Consider the following 13,968-nt stretch of genomic DNA (forward strand, 5'->3'; position numbering starts at 1 on the left):
ACTCTGTCTTTTGAATTTTCACATTAACAAAGCCAAAATAATATTATTTTTCCAAAATACAAAAGCACATCTGATCACGTCAGAGGCATGCCCACTACTACTTCCTCACTCTGCAGCAATAACAATACTCCAAAGGATTTACAAATTTTCTTGACAAATGAATTTATATTAATTTATAAGTGAATCCAGAAATAAACATAATAAACAGTATCAGATTGAGTAATTAATAACAGAAATTTTAAGTGTGCCAAATATTCCATAATTTCAAATGTTTCTAAAAAAATATAATTTCAACTGTACATTAAGAGCTAGTACAAATTGATTGTGAAAAGGAAAGTAAGGTAATTTCTTTTTACAGATTTTAACTCTAAATATAAAACAATTTGCACAAAATCATATGAAATTTTTTAGAAAATCAGCTGAGATAATACTGACCTGTCTAAAAGTTGAAAATATTTCTGGTATCGACTACTTCTGTTGAGGAAAAGTAATGCTAGAGAGCATGTCCCTTTACAAAGTCCTATGAGTGCCTGCCCAACAGTGATAAATGTAAGCAAACACATAACTCAAGTATAATTAATTAGTTTCATGTTCCATGGATCATTTGGCACAATAAATTGTAATGATGTGGAATGAGCCATTTTACACTCACATTGAAAATTAATTTGTAAATACAGTAACATGCAGAAATCTATAAGTACTGTTTTTTTTAATATACAGACGTGAGTTAGTAATTCCTGTCCACCACCATTTACACATTACAATAACAGAATTTCTTCTGTGAAACAGGAGGAGTTGTTAAGGAGAAACTTTTTCAGTTTGTTTTCAGTTTTTACTTTTATATCTGTCAGACACTTTACATCACTGAGTAAGTGGCCAAAGATTTTAGTTGCAGCATTGTGCTTCCCTTTTCGTGTTAAAGATAACCTTAATGTGTTTAGCCATGTACTTGAACTCCATTAGACTGAGCTCCGCTGTTGCAGTAATCCGACAACTTGCATGTGAGCTACTCAGACAATCATAATTTGTATGACATCAGGAAACTGGCTATTGTTTCCATTTGTGGCAAATGTTACCAAACTGTTACAGCAGTGGTCTGGGTGTATGCTGAAAGATTTTCTGACTGTATCAAGCCCTCAAAATACATTTTTGCTAAATTTACAAAAAGAAATTCATAAAACTGTAAATCATCATCATCATCATCATCATCTCGCCTCACCCTTTTCTCACATCATGTGGGGTCAGCATTGCTTTGCTGGATCCTTCTCTTCCATAAATGCCTATCCAGTGCTTCTTCTCTGAGCCATCCTTTCTCCCATAGGCTCCCTGCTACCTTAGCTTTCCATCTCAGTTTTGGTCCTCGTCTTCTCCTTCATCCTTTGATTTCTACGTCTTCAACTCTTCTCCCCATGTAGTACTCCCATCTTCTCTGCACATGTCCATACTATCTTATCCTACCTTCTTGGATCTTCTTCCCTTTGGGGCCCAGTTTCACTGTTCCCCTGATGTACTCATTCCTTAGTCTACCCTTTCATGTCACCCCACTCATCCACCTTAACATTCTCATTTCTGCCACATCCATCTTTTTCTCTTGGGCTTATGTAATTGGCCAAATTTCTGCACTATACAGAATTGCAGGCCTCACCACAGACATGTAAAGCTTTCCTTTCATTCTGCAGCCAATTATCTTTTCACACAGTTCTCCAGTCAGTTTCCTCCAGTTCATTCATCCACTATTTATCCTGTGCTGTATTTCAGCCTGCAGTCCTCCATCACTTTGCATGTAAGAGCCTAGGTATTTAAATTTCTTGATCAGCATCAGTTGTTCTCCTTGCAGGTTAATATATAGATCTTTGGCATCCTTTGTACACATATATTCTGTTTTCATCCTGCTAATTCTCATTCCTCTTCCCTCTAGAGCTTCTCTACACTGTTCAAGCTTGTCTTGAAGTGCCTCCTGGGTGGATTCACAGATTACAACATCATCGGTAAACAACATGCTCTAAGGTGCCTCTTTTTTTCCCATCTTTGACTAGTACATCCATGACAAGGTCAAAGAGATATGGACTGAGAGCAGATCCCTGATGTAGTCCTACTCTCACTGGAAATGCCTTTGGTGCATCTACACTGCTCCTGACTCGTATCATCGCACCTTCACACATGTCTTCTACCACCCTGATATATTTTTCTGGCAGGCATGTACTTCTCAGACATCTCCATATCTCTTGCCTTGGCACTCTGTCATATACCTTCTCAAGATCAATAAAAGCCATGTGCAATTTGGCTTGTACTTCTCTGTGCCTTTCCATTAGTTGCCTTAGTGCAAATATTGTGTCAGTTGTTCCTCTTCCAGGCTTAAATCCAAACTGTTCTTCACATACTTCAGTTTCTAGATGCAACCTCTTCTCAATTATCCTTTCCCAGATCTTCATTGTGTGGGACATCAGTTTTATCCCTCTATAATTGCCACAGTTTTGGATATCCCGTATTCCATTATATATTTGAACCAGTATACTGCTTCTCCACACATATAGCAATCTTTCTCCTTTCAAGATCTTCTGCATTAGATCCCAGAAAATATCAGTTCCCTGTTCTCACATACTTTTCCATGCTTCTATTGAGATTTGGTCTGCCACTAGGGCCTTCCCATTTTTCATTTTCTTCATCGTGTGTTCGACTTCTTCCTACTTATACTTTGGGTCATTCCTTCACTTATATCTCCATCCTCATACTTCTCTCATACATTTTCCTCATTCAATAGGAAACTGTAAATGTGAAGAATAAAATATACCAACCAAAGAGAACAGCAACTGATCAGAGAAATGGAGGTAACATTTTAGCAGCGGTAACACAACTAACATTTTAGCAGCTGTAATACACAATACACATGTCACAATGAGGCATCTATAATGTGAAAATGTGGCCAGCCAAAGGAGTGTTTTGCAAATACTAGATTCCATTGCAATTCATCCTTTCTACATCTAACTCCATCAAACAGCTGCACAACAATGATGTTCAAAATCAATTACTGTTCTTTGAATGGCACCTACAAAAACTGGAAAGAGATATAGCATTTTATGAATGAGTGTATTTGCAGATGAAATATCTTTTACAAACCATGGGAAAATCTATTTTGCAATACATGCTAATGGTAATCTGAAAATCCATGCCGGCTAAGAGAAAATAAACAATGACTTTGGTTCATCAATATGTGGTGCGGGCTTTTCAAGAATTGCACCAATGGTCCTTGTTTTGCTGAAGGGATTCTAAATTGCAAAATGTGTCTACAGCTTCTGATAGATATGCTGCAACAGTTATTGGAAGACATCTCACTGGATATAAGGCAATCCATATGGTACCAGTATGTTGGACATCTTGCCTATCTCACACAGATAATTGTAGACCTTCTTAACAGAACATTAGGAGATCATTGGATCAGTAGGTCAGGATACACAAAATGGCCTGCATGGTCACTAGACTCAACACCTCTGCATTTTTGTCTGTGTGGAAAATTGGAACAAGAGGTCTACAACAAAATGACAATGAGTCTTGTGTCTGTCTGAAACCTATTTGTTGTTTGTATCAATGCTCAACATCAACATTTTTGAGCACTTGATATAACAGTCATAATAATAAACACATGGACTATACTTATTTATGTGTGTGCTCACATTTGGTGAAGTAAGGCTGATGTTTGTGGACCATCTTCTCCTGAATGTGGGACAGTGGTATGTAGCTCTGATATCTGGTTAATATACAATCATTTTCTATAAGCATTAAAAATTATCTGTGTACATCAGAAAATGTGCTGTGCTGTCTACTATAGCTACTTCTCAATACTAATTACTCACTCTTGATATGTCTAAAGTGGTCTGCTTTAGCTGCCTACCTTCTCTACCCATCTCTTACATGCTGTAGTCTTTAATACAGAAGAATCTTCAATATTACTGGCCCATAACTTTTAAAGCCAGTAAAGTTGTAAAAAATTAAAGATACAGACTACAGAATTCATGTCTGAGACACTATATTTTCAAATCTCCATGTATGTTTACAACACACGATACAGTCATCACTGATCCCCATGCATTGTGTGACATTTTGTTATTCTGGTGACATGCAAATACTTTTATTCATCTCTCAAGTGTTTTATTGGTATCTCCTGAGCCTCATCACTGTGTACAAAAGTCTCTCTCTCTCCACTTTTTTTGTAAACTTTGAAAATAAGGAGAAATAACACTTGCGACCTTACCTGCATGCTGCATATATACCGCCTTGCAATATATTGATCAGATAATGTATTTTGGTTGTATACATGGAAGAACCCTGGAGATACTAAAAGGTATCAGATAGATTATGTAATGGTGAGACAGAGATTTAGGAACTAGGTTTTAAATTGTAAGACATTTCCAGGGGCAGATGTGGACTCTGACCACAATCTATAGGTTATGAATTGTAGATTAAAACTGAAGAAACTGCAAAAAGGTGGGAATTTAAGGAAATTGGACCTTGATAAACTGACTAAACCAGAGGTTGTACAGAGTTTCAGGGAGAGCGTAAGGGAACAATTGACAGGAATGGAGGAAAGAAATACAGTAGAAGAAGAATGGGTTGCTCTGAGGGATGAAGTAGTGAAGGCAGCAAACGATCAAGTAGGTAAAAAGACGAGGGCTGGTAGAAATCCTTAGGTAACAGAAGAAATATTGAATTTAATTGATGAACAGAGAAAATATAAAAATACAGTAAATGAAGCAGGCAAAAGGAATACAAACATCTCAAAAATGAGATCGACAGGAAGTGCAAAACTGCTAAACAGGGATGGCTAGAGGACAAATGTAAGGATGTAGAGGCTTATCTCACTAGGGGTAAGATAGATACTGCCTACAGGAAAATTAAAGAGACCTTTGGAGAAAGGAGAACCACTTGTATGAATATCAAGAGCTCAGATGGAAACCCAGTTCTAAGCAAAGAAGGGAAAGCAGAAAGGTGGAAGGAGTATATAGAGGGTCTACACAAGGGCGATGTACTTGAGGACAATATTATGGAAATGGAAGAGAATGTAGATGAAGATGAAATGGGAGATACGATACTGTGTGAAGAGTTTGACAGAGCACTGAAAGACCTGAGTCGAAACAAGGGAGTAGACAACATTCCATTCGAACTACTGACGGCCTTGGGAGAGCCAGTCATGACAAAACTCTGCCATCTGCTGAGCAAGATGTATGAGACAGGCAAAATACCATCAGACTTCAAGAAGAATATAATAATTCCAATCCCAAAGAAAGCAGGTGTTGACAGATGTGAAAATTACCGAACTGTCAGTTTAATAAGTCACAGCTGCAAAATACTAACGCGAATTCTTTATAGACGAATGGAAAAACTGGTAGAAGTCGACCTCGGGGAAGATCAGTTTGGATTCCTTAGAAATACTGGAACACGTGAGGCAATACCGTCCTTATGCCTTATCTTAGAAGAAAGGTTAAGGAAAGGCAAACCTATGTTTCTAGCATTTGTAGACTTAGAGAAAGCTTTTGACAATGTTGACTGGAATACCCTCTTTCAAATTCTATAGGTGGCAGGGGTAAAATACAGGGAGCGAAAGGCTATTTACAATTTGTACAGAAAGCAGATGGCAGTTATAAGAGTCGAGGGGCATGAAATGGAAGCAGTGGTTGGGAAGGGAGTGAGACAGGGCTGTAGCCTCTCCCCGATGTTATTCAATCTGTATATTGAGCAAGCAGTAAAGGAAACAAAAGAAAAATTCAGAGTAGGTATTAAAATCCATGGAGAAGAAATAAAAACTTTGAGGTTCGCTGATGACATTGTAATTCTGTCAGACAGCAAAGGACTTGGAAGAGCAGTTGAACGGAATGGACAGTGTCTTGAAAGGAGGATATAAGATGAACATCAACAAAAGCAAAACGAGGATCATGGAATGTAGTCGAATTAAGTCAGGTGATGCTGAGGGAATTAGATTAGGAAATGAGATGCTTAAAGTAGTAAATGAGTTTTGCTATTTGGGGAGCAAAATAACTGATGATGGTCGAAGTAGAGAGGATATAAAATGTAGACTGGCAATGGCAAGGAAAGCGTTTCTGAAGAAGAGGAATTTGTTAACATCGAGTATAGATTTAAGTGTCAGGAAGTCATTTCTAAAAGTATTTGTATGGTGTGTAGCCATGTATGGAAGTGAAACATGGACGATAAATAGTTTGGACAGGAAGAGAATAGAAGCTTTCAAAATGTGGTGCTACAGAAGAATGCTGAAGATTAGATGGGTAGATCATGTAACTAATGAGGAGGTATTGAATAGAATAGGGGAGAAGAGGAGTTTGTGGCACAACTTGACAAGAAGATGGGACCGGTTGGTACGGCATGTTCTGAGGCATCAAGGGATCACAAATTTAGCGTTGGAGGGCAGCGTGGAGGGTAAAAATCGTATAGGGAGGCCAAGAGATGTATACATTAACCAGATTCAGAAGGATGTAGGTTGCAGTAAGTACTGGGAGATGAAGGAGCTTGCACAGGATAGAGTGGCATGGAGAGCTGCATCAAACTAGTCTCAGGACTGAAGACCACAACAACAAACAATGTATTTTGCACAAAAGGTAACTCCTCCCACCTGCAAGGAATATCTGTAGGTAGAGTTGGTCCTTCCTACAGAAGAAATCACACAAACTTTTCACTTCAGAGAATTTGAAACAAGAAACACCATATATCAGCCACTGCAGTCTGCTAATGATTTAATAAAAGACCTGTGATGTTTTTTCTGTAACTACTGGACAAACATTTTTAATTATAAAGTAGCCCACATCAGCAGAGATACTTGTAAGCTACATTCAAACTGACTATGATTCATCTCTGACAGTATTATGGAAATAATAGACTGCTACTCATCATATGGTGGAAATGTTGAGTTGCAGACAAGCACAACAAATGGACTGTTAAGCAAGTAATCTTTCATCAAAAAAGCCTTCTTCTGAACTCTCACACACATGACCAGTTCTCTGGCTGAATCTCTCTCTCTCTCTCTCTCTCTCTCTCTCTGTGTGTGTGTGTGTGTGTGTGTGTGTGTGTGTGTGTGTGTGTGTGTGTGTGTGTGTGTCTAATTCAGAAGGTTTTTTTGGCTGAAAGCTTACTTGTTTAGCAGTCTTTTTGTTGTGCCTGTTTGTGTTTCAACATTTCCAATATATTTTGAGTAGCAATCTATCCTTTTCATAATAGTGTCATTATTCCATCCTAGATTCTCCATTGAATGATTTATCTCTCTTGCCTATAACTTCTTGAAACACCACAATTTAACTCATTCCCACCCACTGCACTTTGACTAATAAGATGGACGAGCACCTATTTTCCACACCTATTTAGCTTTATACTGTGCCTTGTAAATCTCCACCTACCAACATCCTAAAACCTATACCAACTGAATGAAGCCTATGCCAGATTTAAGTGTAGTCATTCACAACTATGCACTCACCCACCTCACCTCAAAGAGACAAAACCTGGGACATGGGGAGGGGGCAGCCTGCCACTCTGTAATGCTTAATAAAGAAACCAAGACTCTTCTGACCACAGCTGACAGTTCCAATGTAGTGCACAAGTGCTGTTCATGGTCAAATACAACAAAACAACCAGCAGGCTTGATTAGCATATGCATTTATGTTCAACCATTCATTTCTCATGATCTACTCATATTTTTGTCGACCCCTTGCAGCAATTTCCTGCAGTGAAAGAAGCATTGATTAATGTTGTTTCCAATCAAAAATCACAAACCATGCAAGTGAAGATGATGGTACAAAACTTATTTTGAGAGAGTTTAGTTCTGCCAGTGGAGTTCACATAATACTAGGTACAGAAGTGGGTAACACCCAAGATTGACTGCCAAGATATTATGGAGACAAATTTAAGTATATATTAAATGAACTGATTAGTGGAAAATGGAGGAAGTGTATCCATTGCAATGGACAAGTTATTGAGAAAGAAATTTAAGCACATGAGAGACTGTTAGGCAAGGCTCTATATCAAGAGTTTTAAAACACTTTATAACTGGATCTTTCTATTGACCAAGACTTACCCTTGCATTAGATTAGATTAGATTAGATTAATACTTGTTCCATAGATCATGAATACGACACTTCGTAATGATGTGGAACGTGTCAGGTTAATAAAAGATGTCTGTACAAGATATTACATTACACAAAATATTGCATGACACTAATGTTTAAGTTTTTTCCCCCTTAATTTATATCTAAAAATTCAGCCAATGAGCAGAAGGAGTTGTCATCTAGAAATTCTTTTAATTTATTTTTAAATGTTAGTTGGCTATCTGTCAGGCTTTTGATGCTGTTTTGTAGGTGACCAGAGACTTTTGTGGCAGCATAATTTACTCCTTTCTGTGCCAAAGTCAGATTTAACCCTGCATAGTGAATATCATCCTTTCTCCTGCTATTACTTTTGAACTGGGTTGGATTATTAACAACAAATTTCATAAGTGAATATATATACTGTGAGGATCCCTAGATCCTTAAATAGATGTGTGCAGGGTGACCGTGGATGGGCTCCAGCAATTACTCTGATTACACGTTTTTGAGCAATGAATACTTTCCTATTCAATGATGAATTACCACAGAATATGATGCCATATGAAAGCAGTGAATGAAGGTAGTCATAGTAAGCTAATTTACTGAGGTTCTTATCACCAAAATTTGCAATAACCCTAATAGCATACGTAGCTGACCTCAGACGTTTCAGCAGACCATCAATGTTTTGCTTCCAGTTTAACCTCTCATCAATGGACGCACCTAAAAATTTTGAAAATTCTACCTTAGCAACAGACTTCTGTTCAAAGCCTAAATTTATTACTGGAGTTGTGCCATTTACTGTATGGAACTGTATATACTGTGTTTTATCAGAATTTAAAGAGAGTCCGTTTGCTGAGAACCACTTAATAATTTTGTGAAAAACATCATTTACAATTACATCACTTAGTTCTTGGTTTTTGGATGTTATTACTATACTTGTATCATCAGTAAAAAGAACTAACTTTGCATCTTCATCAATGTGGAATGGTAAGTCATTAATGTATATCAAGAACAGTAAAGGACCTAAGACCGAACCCTGTGGAACCCCGTATTTGATAGCCCCCCCAGTTTGAGGAATCAGCTGTTGTTTTAACATTACATGAACCACTTATTTCAACTTTCTGCAATCTTCCATTTAAGTATGAATTAAACCACTTGTGCACTGCCCCCCTCAAACCATAATGATTTAGCTTATCTAAAAGAATTCCATGATTTACACAATCAAAGGCCTTTGAGAGATCACAAAAAATACCAATTGGTGATGTCCGGTTATTCAGAGCATTTAATATTTGATCAGTGAAAGCGTATATAGCATTTTCTGCTGAAAAGCCTTCCCGAAAACCAAACTGACATTTTGTTAGTACTTTATTTTTACAAATATGGGAGGCTACTCTTGAATACATTACTTTCTCAAAAATTTTTGATAGAGCTGTCAGAAGAGAGCTTGGGCGGTAGTTGTTGACATCTGACGTATCCCCCTTTTTATGCAATGGTTTTACAATGGCATATTTCAGTCTATTGGGGAAAACACCCTGCTCCAAAGAGCTATTACATATGTGGATGAGAATCCTACTCATCTGTGGGGAACAAGCTTTAAGTACCTTGCTAGAAATGCACTAATAACCAAAAACTACAGATGAAACCTTAGCTTACTAGTATATGTTACATTGTCTTCATTGGAAGATACTTTAATCTTCCAATAATCAACTGTCCTGGAGAGCATGACAAGACATGCTGTAAACCTATACTAAATGTCCTCTCTGAAAACTACTTAGTAGAGAGAGGTTAGAAGCTCACTCATGATAGAAATGTGCTAGATCTAATGGGAACAGACCTGACCTCTTAGAGATGGCACTTTAGATCTGGGGAAAATATGTAGGCTGTAGAGGAACTGTGGTTCAAGTTTAAAGAAATATTTGATCAAGCACCAAGTAGATCAGTTCTTGATGGTAATAGCTTCTAAGACACTAGTAACTACTGCATAATATGTGTAAAACAAATCACAAAGTTAGAGACAGATACATGCTAAATGAAACGCATTTATCTGTCAAAGGGACAATGCTGAAGCTTTCAATAGCTACCACAGGACAAACTTATTGAAACACAACTCACAAAACAAAGAAATTTTGATCATATGTAAATGCTGTCTGTGGCACAAAAGATACTGTTCAGGCACTCATGAACAACACAGAAACTGAAATCAAGGGCAGCAAAGCAAAAATACTGACTTCCATTCTCAAATCTTCCTTTACTAAGGAAGATATGGGCACACTCCTCCAGTTACTTCTCGCACCATTGCAAATACAGGTGAGATACATATTTTTGTCACTGGCATGGAAAATGAAAAAAAACTGCTAAAATTGAACAAGGCTACTGTGCCCAGGGAAATTCCTTTGCTTTCCTCTCCTAGTAATATACTGGGCATTCCTTCAATTAATGTCTGTACTAAGTTGCTGGAAGAAAGCACAGGCCACACCCATTTATAAGGCTGGTTACAGAAGTGACCTACGGAACTAATGTCCAATATCATTGACATTCATCTACTGTAGAGTGTTAGAACATATTCTGAGTTCAAATTTAATGAAATATCTCTAACAGAATGACCTCCTCCATGACAACCATCATGGATCATGAAAACATCTTTCATGTGAAATGCAACATGTGAACTTCTCCCACATGATGACCTGGCAGCCATGAATCAAGGCAAATAGATGAATTCAGTATGTTGTGGCTTACTAAGAGATTGTAATTCAGTACCACAGCAAAGTTTCATATAACCTTTTCCCCAATTAGAAACATATTTATATGGATTGTGGATTACTGTTAACATATCTTCCTGTTTTTGCACTTATGTTACTGTTTCTTTTTTTAGCTGATTATTGGAAATTATGGACTAAGCTTGGAACAGAGTAAAGTGCAGATGGCTGTGTGGGCCATACTTGCAGCACCATTACTTATGTCAAATGACTTGAGTGCTGTTGAACCACAATTCAAGGCAGTTCTTCAGAATACAGATGCTATTGCCATCAATCAAGATCCACTTGGTATTCAAGGTAGAAGATATGGAAAGGTAAATATTGTAATTAGTTAATATTTTTAGGAGCACTTTATTTATTTTTTAATGTTCATCTTAGGTTGGTGCATAAGTTCATAGCATTTTTGTTTTGCATGTTGCTATTCTGGTTGCTATGGGTACATTCATTGATTGTCATTTTTATTTGTAGTTAACTGTTGCTGTTTGAGTTTACATATTGCCATTTTGTCAATTCGGAGATACTGAGTGGAGCTGTGGATAGAAAATGGAGTTCCAAGTGAAGATAATGGGACATTTCCAACATATTCTTCTGTTTGAGTTCAATAAAGGGGTGACAGCAGTGGAGGCAGCCAGAAACATTTGTCCCATGTATGGAGATAATGCCAATGGACAGACCATGACAATAAAATGATTTTTCTTATGTTAAGGAGGGTCATTTTGACTTTAGCGACAATCCATGTTCAGGAAGACCTTCGGGGTCTGATGATGATCGTTTAAAGGCATTAATCCACAATGATACACGTCAGTATATTCAAGAACTGGTAAATGTGATGAACTGTGATCATTCCACCATTTTGCAACATTTGGATGCAATGTGGAAGGTGTATGGATACTGCGTGCTCTATGCCAAAATCATAAAAATTGGCAGGTGGCCATATGCGTATCTCTGCTTGCTTGTCATCAATTGGCTCACACACAACACTGACCATTACTATCCTGTATCATTAATGGTGAGGAAAAATGGTGTCCTCATTCTAACATAAGGAAAAGAAAGGAATGGCTGAGTACAAACAAAGCAGCAACTCCCTGTACAACTACGCGCATCCAGAAAAGATTCTACCTGATGGAACAGTAATGGTGTGGTCTAGTACAAATTACTTCACTTACATGTAACCATCACTGTTGACGTTTTTTGCCAACAACTGAGAGGTCTTGCAAATGCAATCCAAGAACAATGATCAGGAAGGCTGTGCGAAGCGATGCTACCTCACAATAATGCCCACATGGATTCTGCTATACTCACAAACAACACTATACCGGAGTTGGGTTGGGAAGTCATTGCTCACCCACTGTAATCATCTGATCTTGCACCCTCAGATTTTCACCTTTTGCAGTCTCTATTGAACAACCTTCAAGGAACTTCCTTTCTGGATGAAACTGTGTTCCGAACATGGCTTTATGAGTTCTTTACCTCAAAATCATGTGATTCTACAGTCAAGGAAATGAAAAGTTATCGGAGCACTGACAGACTGTTATAAATAGTTTGGGAGAATATATTATTGATGACTAAAGTCTCTTTTATGTTATCAGTTGTGTTTATTAAGATCATATAAAAATGCTGTGAACTCGTGCACCAGCCCAATATTGTTGGCCGATAACAATTGCTATAAGAAAACTACCTTTGGCCCTGTAGATACTATTTTCAGATGATTTACTGGAGTAAATTATAAGGTACAGTTTCCATTTTCTAGATTGAAATTTTCACTCTGCAGCAGAGTGTGCCTTGATATGAAATTTCCTGGCAGATTAAAACTGTGTGCTGGACCAAGACTTGAACTCAGGACCTTTGCCTCACAACCTGTCCTCAGAGCTTCAGTTCTGCCAGTATCTCGTCTCTTCGCAGAAAAGCTTCTGTGAAGTTTGGAAGGTAGGAGACGAGATACTGGCAGAATTGAAGCTGTGAGGACGGGTTGTGAGTTTTGCTTGGGTAGCTCAGTTGGCAGAGTACTTGCCCATGAAAGACTTAGGTCCCGAGTTCAAGTCTTGGTCCGGCACACAGTTTTAATCTGCCAGGAAGTTTCTTCTCATTTTCTGTTTTATGGCTATAAGAAAATTGTTAAGGACTTGGGATCAGGACTTTAGATAAGTTTTTATATCTTGTGTTATTGTTACATATACTACAGTTTATCTGGTACTATCCTATCATCCTATAATATAACAGAAAATACTGGATGGAATGTAAATTATGTGAAGAAATACAATCACTCAGCATATAAATGAAGTATTGATCTGATGAAAAGCACAGAAACAATATATTTCTGACAGTACCTCAGCATCAAACATGTGTTCATGCACACACACAAAACACACACACACACACACACACACACACACACACACACACACACAGAACATGTCCCCAATGCTTTGGTCCAATATGTGTGGTCTGACAAAGACCTGACAACTGTGCACAGTTATCAACAACCACAACAAACATTATGAAGTATTAATGCTACCAAAAAGTAAATCTCTGTCCCTAAAGAAATATGTGAAACATTCAGCAACCACTTCATAAACATTGGTAGCAAATTGGTGCTCCTATTTTACACCTCTCTTCAGAGCTAGAGTTATTCACCAAAACATTATTTCTCAATCCATTCACACGAGGCAAAATCTGAGCTGCTATAAAGAAGAAACCAAACTCACACATGTGGTTCTGATAGCATATCTGATTACTTTTTCAAACAAATCTGCTATAATATGTTTATCCCATATCAGATATAATAAAATGCTCCTTGTTGTCAGGCCAATACCTCTCTTTAGAAAGGAGTGATGTTGATAACTACAGATCCCTCTTGAGCTAAACCTGACAGTGTCAAACTAACAAAGGTTCTTGAGAAAGCAGTATATGACTATGTTATTAAGTTGCCAGAAAGCATTTTTATTGACTCCTCTCCAGTTTGACTTTTGTAAAGAGAGATCAATATATGGTGCCCTACTTTCATTTCTAACTGAATTTTATAGAGCATCAGTGACAGAAAGTATACAAAAGGAGTATTTCTCAATCTTACAAAGGACTTCCATTTCATCAGCCTTGAATTACTCATGGATAAAGTGCTAATGTTTGGAATTAGG

The 13,968-nt window shown here is 37.6% G+C and overlaps 1 protein-coding gene across 1 annotated transcript in view; it reads left to right on the forward strand.

Moving 5' to 3' along the window:
- Positions 1–13,968, forward strand: part of LOC124709059 (alpha-N-acetylgalactosaminidase-like) — a 75,471-nt gene that overhangs the window by 46,105 nt on the left and 15,398 nt on the right. Inside the window, exon 7 of the mRNA XM_047240707.1 lies at positions 10,951–11,148. Coding sequence (XP_047096663.1) covers positions 10,951–11,148 — 198 coding nt within the window. The remainder of the gene's footprint in view (positions 1–10,950; positions 11,149–13,968) is intronic.

Source organism: Schistocerca piceifrons, chromosome 7 (genome assembly GCF_021461385.2).
Source record: "Schistocerca piceifrons isolate TAMUIC-IGC-003096 chromosome 7, iqSchPice1.1, whole genome shotgun sequence".
NCBI classification, from domain to species: domain Eukaryota; kingdom Metazoa; phylum Arthropoda; class Insecta; order Orthoptera; family Acrididae; genus Schistocerca; species Schistocerca piceifrons.